Below are 18,452 nucleotides of genomic sequence, written 5' to 3'. Positions count from 1 at the left end.
TCCGATTCTGACTGGTCTATTATCATGTCAATTTTTTTATCTACACATTATCTGGTTATTTTTGGCTGACCCCTTGAAACCTTCTCATGACCAGGCACCCTCAATTGAAAACCCCTGCTTTAGTGCACCACCTCATGGTGCTGTCTCTGTACAAGAATAATTAAAACACTCTGTACCAGACTAAGATACATATACATTAATGACCTAGTCTGGGTATACAGATCAGAACTGTCTCTGGACTAATGCTTTGTCTTTTACTACAACTGTTAGCACACCCTTTGCCTTTTGTTCCGTGACATCTCTGTCATTGTATCTATCTTACCCTCTGCCCTATCACACACCTTCCCCTTTGTTCTTCTGCCCCCACTCCCTCCCTTTCACTTGCTCAAAGCCTTTTACATTTCTAACCTTTGCCAGTTCTGATGAAAGATCACAGACCTGAAAGTTGGGCCGGATTTTGTGGAGGAGGCAGGGCTCCCGGCACCAGGCCGAAAAGGCAGAGGGAATCCCGCCTTGGCCTTTTCGTGCCCCCCACCGACCCCCACCCCCACCCCAAACGATCCTTCGTCGTTTTGCCGCCTAAGTGTCCCATGCCGAGATCCCAGTCCCTTTAAAGACAGGGACCCCGCCTCCAAGAGCTGCCAGTCAATCACAGGGCTGGAAGCTCAGCAGTATCAGCAGCGCCACCAGTAGCAGTGGCCACTGCTAGTACTGCAGAGGCCTTGGAACCAGGCCCAATGCTGGAACCCCAGACCTCAGGTAAGGAAAGCAGGATCACCGGGACCAGTTAGAAGGCCCCAGCGAGGGAGTCGTGAGGAGGGGGAGGCAAGGTGGGGTTGAGGGGGTGAGTGTGAAGTTGAGGGGGAGGGGGGTCCTTGGAGCTGGAGGTGTTGCCAGTGGGGTCCTCCATGGGCCGCAGATTGTCCAGGAAGGAGGAACCCCCTCCCCCCACCACCCCACCAAGTCCATAGGAAGGGCACCTCGTTTTACAAGGCGCCCTCCCTGCATGGCGGAGGAAACCCCACTGCTGGTTAGATCACAGAAGTGGTGGGAAGAGGTCCTTAAATAACCATTGTCACTGGACTAGTAACCCAGAAAGCCAAAGTATTGCTCTGGGGACATGGATTCGAATCCCACCACGGAAAACGGTAGAATTGGAATTCAATTAACACATCTAGAATTTTACAAAAAGCTAGTCTAATAATGATTGCCATGAAACCATTGTCAATTGTCATAAAAACCCATCTGGATCACTAATGTCCTTTAGGGAAGGAAATCTGCTGTCCTTATCTGGTCTGGCCTACATGTGACTGCAGACCCACAGCAATGTGGTTGACTCTTAAATGCCCTCTGAAATGGCCTAGCAAGCCCGTCAGTTGTATCAAGCTGCTACAAAGTCGATAAGGAATGAAACCCGACAGACCACCCGGAAGCAACCAAGGAACCAGAAATGACAACGGCAAACCCAGCGCTACCAACACTACAAAGTCCTCCTTAGTAACGTCTGGGGGCTTGTGCCAAAGTTGGGAGAGCTGTCCAATAGACTAGTCAAGCAACAGCCTGACATAGTCATACTCACCGAATCATACATTACAAACAATGTCCCAGAACCGCCATCATCATCCCTGGGTATGACCTGTCCCACCAGCAGGACAGACCCAGCAGAGGTGGCGGCACAGTGGTATACAGTCGGGAGGGTGTTGCCCTGTAAGTCCTCAACATTGACTCCGGACCCCATGAAGTCTCATGGCATCGGGTCAAACATGGGAAAGGAAACCTCCTGCTGATTACCGCCGACTGCCACCTCCCCACCCCCCTCAGCTGATGTATCAGTACCCCTCCATGTTGAACAGCACTTGGAGGAAGCACTGAGGGTGGCAAGAGCACAGAATGTACTCTAGGTGGGGGACTTCAATGACCATCACCAAGAGTGGCTCGGTAACACCACTAATGACCAAGCCCTAAAGGACACAGCTGCTAGACTGGGTCTGTGGCAGGTGGTGAGGGAACCAACAAGAGGGAAAAACATACTTGACCTCGTCCTCACCAATCTGCCTGCCACAGATGCATTTGTCCATGACAGTATTGGTGGGCGTGACCACTGCACACTCCTTGTGGAGACAAAGTCCCGTCTTCACATTGAGGATACCATCCATCGTGTTGTGTGGCACTACCACCATGCTAAATGGGATAGATTTCAAACTGATCTAGCAACTCAAAACTGGGCATCCACGAGGCACTGTGGGCAATCAGCAGCAGCAAAATTGTACTCAACCACAATCTGTAACCTCATGGCTCAACATATTCCCAACTCTACCATTACCATCAAGCAGGGGGATCAACCCTGATTCAATGAAGAGTGCAGGAAGGCATGCCGGAGTAGCACCAGGCATACCTCAAAATGAGGTGTCAACCTGGTGAAGCTACAGCCCAGGACTTTTGTATCATCGTTAGCCATGGGTGAGGTACAAGAAGACTGGAGGATAGCTAATGTTGTGCCTTTATTTAAGAAGGGCAGCAGGGATAAGCCAGGGAACTACAGGCCGGTGAGCCTTACATTAGTGGTGGGAAAGTTACTGGAAGGGATTCTGAGCGACAGGATTTATATGCTTTTGGAAAGGCGAGGTCTGATTAGGGATAGTCAGCATGGCTTTGTGCGTGGGAAATCGTGTCTCACGAATTTGATTGAGTTTTTTGAGGATGTGACCAAGAGGATTGACGAGGGCAGGGTGATGGACGTTGTCTACATGGACTTTAGCAAGGCCTTTGACAAGGTCCCGCATGGTAGACTGGTCCAGAAGGTTCGAACACATGGAATCCAGGGTGAGCTAGCAAATTGGATATAAAATTGGCTTGGTGATACGAGGCAGAGGGTGGTAGTGGAGTGTTGTTTTTCAGATTGGAGGCTGGTGACCAGTGGTGTGCCACAGGGATCGGTGCTGGGCCCTCTGTTGTTTGTCATATATATTAATGACTTGGATGTGAATGTAGGGGGCATGCTTAGTAAGTTTGCAGATGACACCAAAATTGGTGGTATAGTGGACAGTGAAGAAGGTTGTCTAAGGTTACTGGGATAATCTGGGAAAGTGGGCAAGGGATTGGCAAATGGAATTTAACGTAGACAAGTGCAAAGTGATGCATTTTGGGAAGTTAAACCAGGGCAGGACATATACAGTGAATGGCAGGGCCCTGGGGAGTGTTGTAGAGCAGAGACACCTTGGGGTGCAAGTACATAGTTCCCTGAAAGTGGCAACACAGGTAGACAGGGTGGTGAAGAAGGCATGCTTGCCTTCATCGGCCAAGGCAGTTGTACATAACGTTAGTTAGGCCGCATTTGGAATACCGTGTGCAGTTCTGGTCGCCGCACTACAAGAAAGATGTGATTAAGCTAGAGAGGGTGCAGAAATGATTCACAAGGATGTTGCCTGGTTTGGAGTGCTTGAGTTATAAAGAGAGATTGGATAGGCTGGGTCTGTTTTCCCTGGAGCGTGGGAGGCTGAGAGGGGACATGATAGAGGTATATAAAATTATGAGAGGCATAGATAGGGTAGATAGCCAGAGTCTGTTTCCCATGGTCGGGGTGACTAAAACTAGAGGGCATAGATTTAAGGTGAGAGGAGGAAGTTTAAACGGGATCAAAGGGGTAAATTTTTCACACAAAGAATAGTGGTTATCTGGAATGAGCTGCCAGAGGAGGTGGTGGAGGCAGGAACAGTAGCAACATTTAAGAGGCATCTGGACAGGTACTTGAATGAGCAAGGCATAGAGGGATATGGAATTAATGCAGGCAGGTGGGATTAGTATAGATAGGCAATATGGTCGGCATGGACGTGGGGTAGGCTGAATGGCTTGTTTCTATGCTGTACGACTCTATGACTCTACTTGTGTGCCAAACAGCATAAGCAGCATGGGAAAGACAGAGCTAAGCGATCCCACAACGAACGGATCTGATCTAAGCTCTGCAGTTCTGCCACATCCAGTCGCAAATGGTGGTGTGCATTTAAACAACTAACTAGAGGAGGTGGCTCCACAAATATCCCCATCCTCAATGATGGGGGAGTCCAACACATCAGTGCGAAAGATAAAGCTGAAGCATTTGCAAATATCTTGAGCCAAAAATGCCGAGTTGATGATCCATCTCAGCCTCCTCCTGAGGTCCCCAGCATCACAGATGCCAGACTTCAGCCAATTCGATTCACTCCACATGATATCAAGAAATGACTGAAGGCACTGGATACTGAAAAGGCTATGGGGCCTGACAACATTCCGGCAATAGTACTGAAGACATGTGCTCCAGAACCTGCCGCGCCCCTAGCCAAGCTGTTCCAGTACAGCTACAACACTGGCATCTACCCGCCAAATTGTCCAAGTATGTCCTGTACAGAAAAAGCAGGACAAATCCAACCCAGCCAATTACCGCCCCATCAGTCTACTCTCGATCATCAGTAAAGTGATGGAAGATGTTGTCGACAGTGCCATCAAGCGGCAGTTGCTTAGCAATAACCTGCTCAGTGACACTCAGTTTGGGTTAAACCAAGGCCACTCAGCTCCTGACCTCATTAAAGCCTTGGTTCAAACATGGACAAAAGAGCTGAACTCAAGATGTGAGGTGAGATGAGAGTGACTGCCCTTGACATCAAGGCAGCATTTGACCGAGAATGGCAGCAAGGAGCCCTAGCAAAACTGAGGTCAATGGGAATGAGGAGGAAACTTATCTGCTGGTTGGAGTCATACCAAACGCAAAGGAAGATGGTTGTGGTTGTTGGATGTCAATCGTCTCAGATCCAGGACATCACTGCAGGAGTTCTTCAGGGTAGTGTCCTAGGCCCAAACATCTTCAGCTGCTTCATCAATGACCTTCCTTCAATCATAAGGTCAGAAGTGGGGATTTTCTTTGATGATTGCACAATGTTCAGCACCATTCGCAACTCCTCAGATACTGAAGCAGTCTGTCTAGAAATGGAGAAAGACCTGGACAATATCCAGGCTTGTGCTGATAAATGGCAAGTAACATTCATGCCACACAAGTGCCAGGCAATGACCATCTCCAATGAGAGAATCTAACCATCTCCCCTTGACATTCAATGGCATTATGATAACTGAATCCACCACTATCAACATCCTGGAGGTTACCATTTACCAGAAACTGAACTGGAGTAGCCATATAAATACCGTGGCTACAAGAGCAGGTCAGAGGCTAGGAATCCTGCAGCGTAACTCACTTCCTGACTCCCCAAAGCCTGTCTACCATCTACAAGGCACAAGTCAGGAGTGTGATGGAATACTCTCCACTTGCCTGAATGGTTGCAGCTCCAACACTCGAGAAGCTCGACACCATCCAGGATAAAGCAGCCCGCTTGATTAGCACCCCATCTACATATATTCACTCCCTCCACCACCAATGTACAGTGGCAGCAATGTTTACCATCTACAAGATGCACTGCAGCAACTCACCAAGGCTCCTTAAACAGCACCTTCCAAACCCATGACCACTACCAACTAGAAAGACAAGGGCAGCAGATGCATAGGAACACCACCACCTGCAAGTTCTCCTACACGTCACACACCAGCCTGACTTGGAACAATATCGCCATTCCTTCACTGTCGCTGGGTCAAAATCCTGGAACTCCCTTCCTAACAGCATTGTTGATGTACCTACATCACATGGACTGCAGCGGTTCAAGAAGGCAGCTCACCACCACCTTCTCAAGGGCAATTGGAGATGAGCAATAAATGCTGGTCTAGCCAGGGACGCCTCCATCCCATGACCAAATAAAAAAAAATTAATCGGTCACTTAAGGGCCTCAATTGGTCTCTGGGTGGGAAGGCTATCATCGGCCTATCCCACCCAAAAAATCGCAACGGGGCAACGTCGGGCCCTCCACCCCTGCCAACCGCTGCAATTCTATTGGCTCCCGCCTCTGACCCTGCGTCAGGGGGCCTATGAAATCCAGCCTGTTAACTCTGTTTCTCACTCCACAGATGCTGCCAGACCTGCTAAGTAATTCCAGCACTTTCTATTTTTATTATAGCAATCATTTAGAACTCAAGATCTTCCCCAGCCCCCACTTGTCCTGATCCTGCATCGCGTTTTGGTCTCGGTGAAAGAAGACAACTCCGGTCGCTGCATTGACAGCAAGAGCAAACGTTACCCCTCTTGTCAGCAGGATCGGAAATTCAGCAGTTCTGACAATTTGGCTTTCCTTTTCAAACATGTTTTTCCACATTTTAACAATAAATAGATCTCTTGTAACCTAGCAGGTCTGGTAGCATCTGTGGAGAGAGAAGCAGAGTTAACGTTTCAGGTCAGTGACTCTTCATCAGAACTGGCAGAGGCTAGAAATGTAATAGGTTTTAAGCAAATACAGAGGGGGTGGGGCAAGAAATAACCGAAGAAAAGGTGTCGATAGGACAGGGTCACAGAGAATAACTGACCTGAAGGTTAATTAGCACCGCAGCTTCACAGCTCCAGCAACCCGGGTTCACCTCTGGGTACTGCCTGTGTGGAGTTTGCAAGTTCTCCCTGTGACCGCATGGGTTTCCGCTGGGTGCTCCAGTTTCCTCCCACAGCCAAAGACTTGCAGGTTGATAGGTAAATTGGCCATTGTAAATTGTCCCTAGTGTAGGTAGGTGGTAGGGAATATGGGATTAATGTAGGATTAGTATAAATGGGTAGTTGATGGTCGGCACAGACTCGGTGGGCCGAAGGGCCTGTTTCAGTGCTGTATCTCTCTATGACTCTATGACTCTAAGGTCATGGAACAAAGCCAAATGATGTGGTGAAAGACAAAGCGTTAGTGCAGAGAGGGTGTTAATTGACAGAAAAATAGAACAACCTGACCCAAAGCACAAACATGACAAAAAAAGCAGTGGGTAGGCACATGGTTAAAAAAAAAATGATGAAACGAAATGAAATAAAATAAACAAATAAAAAATAAATAAGAAAAAATAGCTGAAAATAATAAGACTGTAATAATAATCAGTAAATGAGATGCTGTTCCTCGAACTTGCGTTGATGTTCACTGGAACACTGCAGCAATCCCAGGACAGAGATGCAGGCATGAGAGCAGGGGGGCAGTGTTGAAATGGCAAGCAACCGGAAGCTCAGGGTCACGATTTCGGATTGAGCGGAGGTGTTCCACAAAGCGGTCACCCAATCTGCGTTTGGTCTCCCCAATGTAGAGGAGACCAAATTGTGAGCAGCGAATACAGTATACTACATTGAAAGAAGTACAAGTAAATTGTTTGGTAAATGCATCTTCCCCTCCCCTCCCCGTCAGTATTCTGAAGGGATCGTTCCCTCCGCGACACCGTGGTCCACTTCTCCATTACCCCCAACATCTTGTCCCCTTCCCACAGCACCTTTCCATGCAATCGCGGGCTGTAATACCTGCCCATTCAGCTCCTCTGTCCTCATTATCCAAGGCCCCAAACACTCCTTTCAGGTGAAGCAGTGACTTACTTGTACTTCTTTCAATGTAGTATACTGTATTCGCTGCTCACAATGTAGTCTCCTCTACATTGGGTAGGCTAAACGCAGATCGGGTGACCGATTTGTGGAACACCTCCGCTCAGTCCGAAAGCATGACCCTGAGTTTCTGGTTGCTGGCCATTTCAACACACCCCCCTGCTCTCATGCTCACATCTCTGTCCTGGGATTGCTGCAATGTTCCAATGAACATCAATGCAAGCTCAAGGAACAGCATCTCATTTACCAATTAGGCACGCTAAAGCCTGCCGGACTGAACATTGAGTTCAATAATTTCAGAATGTGACAGGCCCCCCTTTTTATTTTCAGCTATTTTTTATTTTTTATTTGTTTACTTTATTTCATTTTGTTCCATCATTCATTTTTTTTAGCCATGTGCCTACCCACTGCTTTTTTTTGTCATGTTTGTGCTTTGAGCCAGGTTGTTCTGGTTTTCTGTCAATTAACACCCTCTCTGCACTAATGCTTTGTCTTTCAGCACACCATTAACATATTGTTTGGCTTTGCTCCATGACCTTCTGGTCATGTGACCTTGTCCTATCAACACCTCTTTCGTTATCTCTTGCCTCACCTCTGCTTTATTTGCTTAAAACCTATTGCATTTCTAGCCTCTGCCAGTTCTCATTGAAGGGTCACAGACCTGAAACGTCAACTCTGTTTCTCTCTCCACAGATGCTGCCAGACCTGCTGAGTTTTTATTGTTTTTCAGCATTTCTTGTTTTTATTTCAGATTTCCAGCATCTGCAGTATTTTGTTTTTATTTTACTCTTGTAACCTATATTGTTACAGGTGCTGACCGTGCCAATTATAAACAAGTTGTGCAATTAATTTGCAGCAGTGTGGCACCGACTCGCCCTCTATCTGTACCCAGGCGCACCGGCTGCACCAGTAATCCTGACGTGGAAGATGAACCGGATCCGGGAGCTGGGGCCCGAGATGCTCAGGCTCCACTCCGCGTATTGCTGCAGCTCCAAGCTCAGGCTCAAGCTGAGCTCCACATATTGCTGCAGCTCCAAGCTCAGGCTCAAGCTGAGCTCCACGTATTACTGCAGCTCCAAGCTCAGGCTCAAGCTGAGCTCCACGTATTGCTACAGCTCCAAGCTCATTTCCGTATCTTGCTGCAGCTCCAAGCTGAGATGCGGCCGTGCTCCGTGGCTCTGGCTGCTCGGAGTGACACGGCGCAGTTCCCACAACCGGCTGACAGCGACATGGAGTAAAACCGAGATCCCGCCGGCTGTTGTGGTCTCTGGGTTTAATGCCTGGATCCATCACATTTTACACCAAATCAAATATTAAAAAACAAGGAAGCTTTCGACCAATGAACACTTTAGCTGCGAGACTGTCTCTGTCAGAATAAGTGTTTATTATAATTCTGCACAGATGGCTGGATGATATTTCCTGTCAGGTCCCCAGCCGTGTTTGTATTGATTCATTTAATGTGAACTCACCTCATTCACTAGCCCCTGCCATTCGCCTTCGCTCCTCTTTGAAGTCATTACAAAACTGGTGATATTTATATATATATATATATATAAACGCAGTCGGTAAATGGAGCTACCGAAGAGAAATTCTGCGTGAGGATTGGGATCAATCAACCATAGGCAGTCGCTTCCTCCCGGCTGTGCTACCTCACTTCCATGTGTAGACCAAACCCAACGTCAGGTCAACCCAGGGTAATATGAGCCGGGCTGCAGTGGGAGGTTGACTTAGTGCCAGCAATATCACTCCTACCTGATAAGATTAATTATACCGCAGTTCTCTAATGTGTAAAGGAGCAAGAAACGTTTGCTCTCAAAACTATAGTTAATTGACTTTTCTTCCTGATTCTCCTTATCACTCTTAAATGTGTTGATTTTGGTTGCCTTATGGTAATCCGACTTTGTTGTCCATTGTTAAATTGTTATCCATAATTATATACTAACAGTATTTATTTTAAGGAATCGAATTTTCCCTAATCACCATTGACAGAATTGTATTAAGAACCCTCCACTCGGCCCTGACCAGATTCTCCTCCTACCCAATCTACCAATTTTCACCACTTCCACGCCTTGCGTCCCAAGGTAGGCGATGGCGGCGGGAGGCGATGGTGTAGTGGTATTGTCACTGGACTAGTAACCCAGAGTCCCAGGGTATTTCTCTGGGGCGATGGGTTCGAATCCCACCACAGCAGAAGGTGGAATTTGAATTTAATTAATAAATCTGGAATTAAAAAAGCTAGTCTAATGATGGCCATGAAACCATTGTTGATTGTTGTAAAAACCCATCTGGTTCACAAATGTCCTTTAGGGAAGGAAATCTGCTGTCCTTACCTGGTCTGGCCTACATGTGACTCCAGACCCACAGCAATGTGGTTAACTCTTACATGCCCTCTGAAATGGCCTAGCAAGCCAGTCAGTTGTATCTAACCGCTACGAAGTCAATAAAAAGGAATGAAACCGGACAGACCACCCGACATCGACCGAGGCACCGGAAACGACAATGGCAAACCCAGCCCTATCGACCCTGCAAAGTCCTCCTCACTAACATCTGGGGGCTTGTGCCAAAGTTGGGAGAGCTGTCCCACAGACTAGTCAAACAACAGCCTGACATCGTCATACTCACGGAATCATACCTTACAGAAAATGTCCCAGACACTGCCAACACCATCCCCAGGTATGTCCTGTCCCACCGGCAGGACAGACCCAGCAGAGGTAGTGGCACAGTGGTATACAGTAGGGAGGGAGTTGCCCTGGGATTCCTCAACATCGACTCTGGACCCCATGAAGTCTCATGGCATCAGGTCAAACATGGGCAAGGTAACCTCCAACTGATTACCACCTACCGCCCTCCCTCAGCTGATGACTCAGTACTCCTCCATGGTGAACACCACTTGGAGGAAGCACTGAGGGTGGCAAGGGCACAAAATGTACTCTGGGTGGGGGACTTCAATGTCCATCACCAAGAGTGGCTCGGCAGCACCACTACTGACCGAGCTGGCTGAGTCCCAAAGGACATAGCTGCTAGACTGGGTCTGCGGCAGGTGGTGGGGGAACCAACATGAGGGGAAAACATACTTGACCTCATCCTCACCAATCTGCCTGCTGCAGAAGCTTCTGTCCATGACTGTATTGGTAGGAGTGACCACCGCACAGTCCTTGTGGAGACGAAGTCCCGCCTTCACATTGAGGATACCGTCCATCGTGTTGTGTGGCACTATCACCGTGCTAAATGGGATAGATTTCGAACAGATCTAGCAATGCAAATCTGGGCATCCATGAGGTGCTGTGGGCCATCAGCAGCAGCAGAATTGTACTCAACCACAATCTGTAACCTCATGGCCCGGCATATACCCCACTCTACCATTACCATCAAGCCAGGAGACCAACCCTGGTTCAATGAAGAGTGCAAGCGGGCATGCCAGGAGCAGCACCAGGCATACCTCAAAATGAGGTGTCAATCTGGTGAAGCTATAACACATGACTAGTTGCGTGCCAAACTGCGTAAGCAGCATGTGATAGACAAAGCTAAGCGATCCCATAACCAACGGATCAGATCTAAGCTCTGCAATCCTGCCACATCCAGCCGTGAATGGAGGTGGACAATTAAACAACTAACTGGAGGAGGTAGCTCCACAAATATCCCCATCCTCAATGAGGGGGGGGGGGGGCCAGCACATCAGTGCGAAAGATAAGGCTGAAGCATTTGCAACAATCTTCAGCCAGAAGTGCCAAGTTGATGATCCATCTCGGCCTTCTCCTGAAGTCCCCAGCATCACAGATGCCAGACTTCAGCCAATTCGATTCACTGCACGTGATATCAAGAAACGACTGAAGGCACTGGATACTGCAAAAGCTAGGGGCCCTGACAATATTCCGGCAATAGTACTGAAGACCTGTGCTCCAGAACTTGCCGCGATCCTAGCCAAGCTGTTCCAGTACAGCTACAACACTGGCATCTACCCTGCAATGTGGAAATTTGCCCAGGTATGTCCTGTACACAAAAAGCAGGACAACTCCAACCCGGCCAATTACCGTCCCATCAGCCTACTCTCAATTATCAGTAAAGTGATGGAAGGTGTCATCAACAGTGCCATCAAGCAGCACTTGCTTAGCAATAACCTGCTCAGGAGTGACGCTCAGTTTGGGTTCCGCCAGGGCCACTCAGTTCCTGACCTCATTACAGCCTTGGTTCAAACATGGACAAAAGAGCTGAACTCAAGAGGTGAGGTGAGAGTGACTGCCCTTGACATCAAGGCAGCATTTGACCGAGTATGGCATCAAGGAGCCCTAGCAAAACTGAGGTCAATGGGAATCAGGGGGAAAACCCTCTTCTGGCTGGAATCATATCTAGCTCAAAGAAAGATGGTTGTGGTTGTTGGATATCAATCATCTGAGCTCCAGGACATCACTGCAGGAGTTCCTCATGGTAGTGTCCTAGGCCCAACCATCTTCAGCTGCTTCATCAATGACCTTCCTTCAATCATAAGGTCAGAGGTGGGGATGTTCGCTGATGATTGCACAATGTTCAGCACCATTCGTGACTCCTCAGATACTGAAGCAGTCCGTGTAGAAATGCAGCAAGACCTGGACAATATCCAGGCTTGGGCTGATAAGTGGCAAGTAACATTCGCGCCACACAAGTGCCAGGCAATGACCATCTCCAACAAGAGAGAATCTAACCATCTCCCCTTGACATTCAACGGCATTACCATCGCTGAATCCCCCATTATCAACATCCTAGGGGCTACCATTGACCAGAAACTGAACTGGAGTAGCCATATAAATACCGTGGCTACAAGAGCAGGTCAGAGGCTAGGAATCCTGAGGAGAGTAACTCACCTGCTGACTTCCCAAAGTCTGTCCACCATCTACAAGGCACAAGTCAGGAGTGTGATGGAATACTCTCCACTTGCCTGGATGGGTGCAGCTCCAACAACACTCAAGAAGCTCGACACCATCCAGGACAAAGCAGCCCGCTTGATTGGCACCCAATCTACAAACTTTCACTCCCTCCACCACCGACGCACAGTGGGAGCAGTGTGTACCATCTACAAGATGCACTGCAGCAATGCACCAAGGCTCCTTAGACAGCACCTTCCAAACCCGCAACCCCTACCACCTAGAAGGACAAGCGCAGCAAATACATGGGAACACCACCACCTGCAAGTTCCCCTCCAAGTCACGCACCATCCTGACTTGGAACTATATCGCCTTTCCTTCACTGTCGTTGGGTCAAATTCCTGGAACTCCCTTCCTAACAGCACTGTGGGTATACCTACCCCAAATGGACTGCAGCGGTTCAAGAAGGCAGCTCGCCACCACCTTCTCAAGGGCAATTAGGGATAGGCAATAAATGCTGGACTGGCCAGTGAGGCCCACATCCCATGAATGAATAAAAAAAACCTCTGGTCCCCTTAGCTCTGGAATTTCACCTCCCGGATGCAGTGGGGATATTGTTACCTGTCTGAGGTCTGTGAAGATTGGACCTTAGACCATCACCTGTCCTCCCCTCACCTTCCCAACTGTCACCTGTCTTATACCACATTCCTGGCAATTAGCTATAAATGGTTTTATTTCTAACCTTTTAAACAACTTGTGTGTGTGCAGAAAAATGCCAACTGACATACTAGGCAGCCTTGAAGTTCCTGGCACTTTTCAGCCGCATGTATTGATTACAAAACCTCCCCATGGCCTCACCCCTCCCGACCATTTCAATTTTCTTTGGCCCTGTATTCGAGCATTCACCCTCAACTCCTCCAACTCTGACTTCCTTTGCAATCTCCCTCCCGCTCCATCCTCAGTAGCTGACCCTCCAGCCATCTCAGCCCCACAGTCTGGGACACTGTCCCTGGGCCTCTCAGCCTTGCAAACCTTCCTTAAAACCTACCACCTGTCTCTGTGAAGTGCTTTGGGATGTTTTATTAAGTTAAAGTTGCTATACAAATATGTGTTGTTAACCAAGTCAGCAGCAAGTCTCACTGATGTCAGCACAGCATCATAGCAACCAACAGCCCAGGCAAGGTGGAGCTCAGTCCATACTCTCCTGGGTCCATTCCTTTTCAATAGTGCTGGACTCCAGACCCCATCAATATTGCCACTCCCAGTACACTTATGCTTCCAGTCATATCCTCCAATGCACCTGCACCCAAAAAGCTGCATTAAAAGGAAGCGCAAGTGGGAGACAGGCTTACAACTAATTGTATGGCACACATTATAGTCAAGTGTGATTCACCACAGAATTGGTGAATTTACCCTTCTGCCTAACTTCCTGCCTCATGATACATCTACTGGCACACAACCCCAAATATAAACAACACAACCTTTCCTCCACTGCACAAACAGACTCACACATATGTAAAATTCTCTAAACATTCTTATTACGTCTGTATATTGAATACAACATTATATAAAAATATTTGCTCTTTACAAATTATAGATTATACAAATTATATATACTAATCCAAATTTTTCAGAATATGTCAGGATTTGGGAAGGATGATTGGGGAATGCTGCTAGATAGGAACAGTAATACAGAAGAAAAATTGAGTTCAAACAAGGTAAGAGAAGTGTGAAGTCATGCATTTTGGGATGACTAATGTGGAAAGACAGTATAAATGGCATGATTTTGAAAAGTGTCCATATACACAAATCCTTAAAGGTGACATGGCAAGTTAATAAGGTGCTTAAAAAAGCAAATGGGTTACTTGGATTTATAAAGAGAGGAATAGAATATAAAAGCAAAGAGATCATGCTAGAACTTTATAAATCATTACTTAAGCCTCAGTTGGAGTATTAAAAGAAAAAAGAAAGACTTGCATTTATATCGTGCCTTTCACAACCACCAGACGTCTCAAAGCGCTTTACAGACAATGAATTACTTTTTGAAGTGCAGTCATTGTGTAACGCAGGTAACGTGGCAGCCAATTTGCGCACTGCAAACTCCCACAAACAGCAATGTGATAATGACCAGATAATCTTTTTCTGTGATGTTGATTGAGGGATAAATATTGGCCAGGACACCGGGGATAATAATTCCCCCACTCTCCTTCGAAATAGTGCCATGGGATCTTTTACATGAGAACAATTACACACCTCAGGAAAGCTGTAAAGGCCTTAGAAAGGGTACAGACGAGATGTACCAGAATATTACTAGGGAGGAGGGACTTCAGTTATGAGAAGAGGTTGAAAAAGTTCGGACTATTTTCCTCAGAACAGAGAAGGTTAAGAGGCAACCTAATAGAGATTTTCAAAAAGGATGAGAGGTTTTGATTGAATAGACAAAAAAAATCTGTTCCTTCTGTTGGATAGGTCAGTAACCAGAGGTCATGAATTTAAAACCATTCGCAAAAGATCTAGAGGGAAGGCAAGGAGAAATATTTTCAATCAATTGTCGGAATCTGGAATGCTGTATCTGAAAAGGTGGTGGAATCTGATTCCATAATTAATTTTAAAAGGGTGTTGGACAGGTACATCGCATGGGGAACTTGCAGGATTAGGGACAAAAAGAGAAGATGCGGGACTAAATCCAACTGCTGTTTCAAAGAACCAACACAGCCACAGTGTGCCAAATGACCTCCTTCTGTACTGTAAGTTTGTATGATTCTGTGACTCTAACAGACAATATCAAGCTAATGGAAAAGGCTCACACAAGTGAAAGCAAGGACTGAATTTTCCTGCCCCTGTGGAGGCGGGACTGCAGGTGGGGTTGAGGAAGAGGGAGTTATTCTGTTGGGATGGGCTTCACTTGAACTGGGCTGGAACCAGTGTCTTGGCCAATCACATAACTAGGGCTGAGGACATGGCTTTAAACTAACAGAGAGAGGGGGGGAGGGTTTGGGTAAAGGGAAATTTAGAAATCTGAAAAGAGAAGTTAGGGCATCAGAGCAGGATAGTGATGTGGGGAACTCCCAACAGAATGGCAGAGTAGGAAGGGTAGCCCTGATAGTAAAGGATGGCACAAGGACATTAATAAGAAGGGAGTAGAATCAGGATGGAAATTAGAAATAGCAGGAGTCAGAAAACATTGGTGGGAGTAGTTGACAGGCCCCCTAATAGTAGTTATATTATTGGACAGGACATTAAATGGGAAATTATTGGAGCATGTAAAAAGGTAATGTATTAATTGTAGGGGAGTTTAATCTGCATATAGACTGGGACAATCAAATTGGCAACAGTGGTCTAGAAGATGAATTCGTAGAATGCTTTCGTGACAGTTTCTTGGAGCAATACATTGTAGAACCGACTAGGGATAAAGCTATCTTGGATCTTGTCTAGTGTAATGAAGCAGGGTTAATAAGCAATGTCATCGTAAAAGATCCACTGGGAAATAGTGATCATAATACCATTGAATTTCATGTTAAGTTTGAAAGTGACACATTTCAAACCCAAACAAGAATCTTAAACTTAAACAAAGCTAATTACAAAGGTATGAGGGGAGAACTGGCTGAGGTTAATTAGGTAAATAGACTGGAAGGTATGGCGGTAAATGAACAGTGGGAAACATTTAAAGAAACAATTCAAAGGCTTCAACAAAAGTACATTCCATTCAAAAACAAAAACTCGTCAAGAAAGACCCATCCATGGCTCACTCAGGAAGTTAAGGAGAGTATTTGACTAAAAGAAGAGACTCACAATGTTGCAAAGAATAGTAGCAAGTCTGAGGATTGGGGCTCTTTTAGAAACCAGCAAAGGGCCACCAACAAGTTGATAAAAAGGGAAAAAATAGAATGTGAGAGTAAACTAGCCAGCAATGTAAAAACAAATTGTAAGAGCATTTATAAGTACATAAAAAGGAAGAGAGTAGCTAAAGTAGACGTTGGTCCCTTAGAGGCAGAGACAGGAGAAATTATCATGGGGAATGAGGAAATGGCAGAGGCATTGAATAAATATTTAGTGTCCGTCTTCACAGTAGAAGACACAAGTTCCATACCAGAAATAGACGGTAACCTAGGGGCTAAAAAGAGTGAGGAAATTAAGGATATTGATATCAGCCAAGAAAAAGTATTGGAGAAACTTGAGAGCCTAAAATCTGACAAGTCCCCAGGACCAGATGGCTTACATCCTAGGGTTCTAAAAGAGATAACTGCACAGATATTGGATGTGCTGGCTATGATTTTCCAGAATTCCTTAGATTCAGGAATGGTCCCGTCAGATTGGAAGTTGGCAAATGTTATGCTGGTTTTCAAAAAAGGAGGTAGAGTGAAAATAGGGAACTACAGGCTAGTTAGCCAAACATCAGTCGTTGAGAAGATGCTGGAAACTATTGTTAAAGAAGTCTTACCATTGTACTTGGAAAAGCATAGTATGATTAAAACAAGTCAGCATGATTTTACTAAAGGGAGATCCTGTTTGACAAATTTATTCGAGTTTTTTTAAGGATGTAACTAGTAGAGTGGATAAAGGGGAACCAACAGATGTAGTATACCTGGATTTTCAAAACGCATTCAAAAAGGTGCCACATAAAAGATTAATAGGCTAGATAAGGGCTCATGGTGTTGGGGGTAATATATTAATGTGGATAGAGGATTGGTTAACAGACAGGAAGCAGAGAGTGGGCATAAATGGGGCATTTTCAAGTTAGCAGGCAGTGAATAGTGGGGTGCCACAAGGATCAGTGCTGGGGCCTCAGCTATTTACACTCTATATTAATGACTTGGATGAAGAGAAAGAGAGTAATGTATCTAAGTTTGCTGATGATACAAAGCTCGGTGGAAAGGTAAGCTGCAGGGAGGATGTACAGAGGCTGCAAAGAGATAGAGACAGGCGAAGTGAGTGGGCAACAAGATGACAAATGGAGTATAATGTAGGGAAGTGTGAAGTTTTTCACTTTGGTCGTAAAAATAGAAAAGCAGAATATCTTTTAAAAGGTGTGAAACTGATAAGTGTTGATGTTCAGAGAGACTTGGGGATACTCGTACAAGGAACGCACAAAGTTAATATGCAGGTGCAGCAGGCTATTAGGAAGGCAAATGGCATGTTAGCCTTTATTGCAAAGGGATTGGAGTACAGGAATAAAGAGGTGTTACTAAAATTGCACAGGCCTTTTGTGAGATCGCACCAGGAATACTGTGTGCAGTTTTGGTCTCCCATTTAAGAAAGGATAGGCTTGCACTGGAGGCAGTGCATGCTAAGATTTACTAAATTGGAAATGAGGGGGTCATCCTCTGATGAGAGGCTGAGTAAATTGGGCCTATATTCTCTGGAGTTTAGAAGAATGAGAGACGATCTAATTGAGACATACAAGATTCTGAAAGGGCTTGATAGGGTAGAAGCTGAGAGATTGTTCCCACTGGTCAGGGAATCTAGAACATGGGGACACAGTCTCAGCATAAGGGGTCAATCATTCAGGGCTGAGCTGAGGAGAAATTACTTCACTCAAAGGGTTGTGAATTTTTGGAATTCTCTACGCCAGAGGGTTATGGATGCTCCATCGTTGAATGCATTTAAGGCTGGGATAGATAGATTTTTGGTCTTGCAGGGAGAATCAAGGGATATGGGGAGCAGGCAGGAAAGTGGAATTGAAGCCCAAGATCAGCCATGATCGTACTGAATGGCAGAGTGGGCTCAATGGTCCATATGGTCTACTTAGACTCCTATTTCTTGTGTTCTTGTGCTCTTGTGTTCTTGGGGTTGGAAGCAAATTCTGAAAGTAACCCATCAGGTTGGAGACCCAATGCATTCCCGTCTCCGAGCTTTTGCTGGAGGCAGGGTCACCACAGCACCGGCTACCCACTCTGCAGCAGCAGGTAGTCAATTAACCCAATTAAGGGCCCACAGGGGCAGGGTGAGGATGCTACCAGGATCTTCCTGGTGCTGTCCAGCCTCCCACTGAGTTGAGAGACAGGCAGCAGTTTGGATACCTCCACTTGATCGCCCCAGCACAGACCCACTGGGATGTGATGTCCACTGCCACGTCTGCAAGCCATCCTGTGGAGGGGATCCCCCTCCAGAAAGATGACCTGACAGCTGTGGTTATGCAGGATTTT

General features: G+C 46.4%; 1 protein-coding gene across 5 annotated transcripts in view; it reads right to left on the bottom strand.

Annotated features, from left to right (window-relative positions):
• The window catches only part of ccdc149a (coiled-coil domain containing 149a), a 184,651-nt gene extending 175,512 nt beyond the window's left edge, over positions 1-9,139 (bottom strand). For 3 of the 5 annotated variants that reach the window (XM_068037329.1, XM_068037339.1, XM_068037359.1), the window contains exon 1: positions 8,938-8,995. Coding sequence is in view for 1 of the 5 variants with exons in the window: in XM_068037349.1 (XP_067893450.1) it covers positions 8,938-8,985 (48 nt within the window). In the remaining 4 variants the exon portion in view is untranslated. Of the gene's footprint in view, positions 1-6,435; positions 6,487-8,937 lie in introns of those variants that run through there. The other 2 variants (XM_068037349.1, XM_068037380.1) reach the window with 2 other exon arrangements.
• Positions 9,140-18,452: the final 9,313 nt, after the last annotated feature.

The sequence above is a fragment of the Heterodontus francisci genome, chromosome 1, assembly GCF_036365525.1.
Source record: "Heterodontus francisci isolate sHetFra1 chromosome 1, sHetFra1.hap1, whole genome shotgun sequence".
NCBI lineage: Eukaryota > Metazoa > Chordata > Chondrichthyes > Heterodontiformes > Heterodontidae > Heterodontus > Heterodontus francisci.
This window is presented reverse-complemented; position numbering and strand designations above follow the sequence as displayed.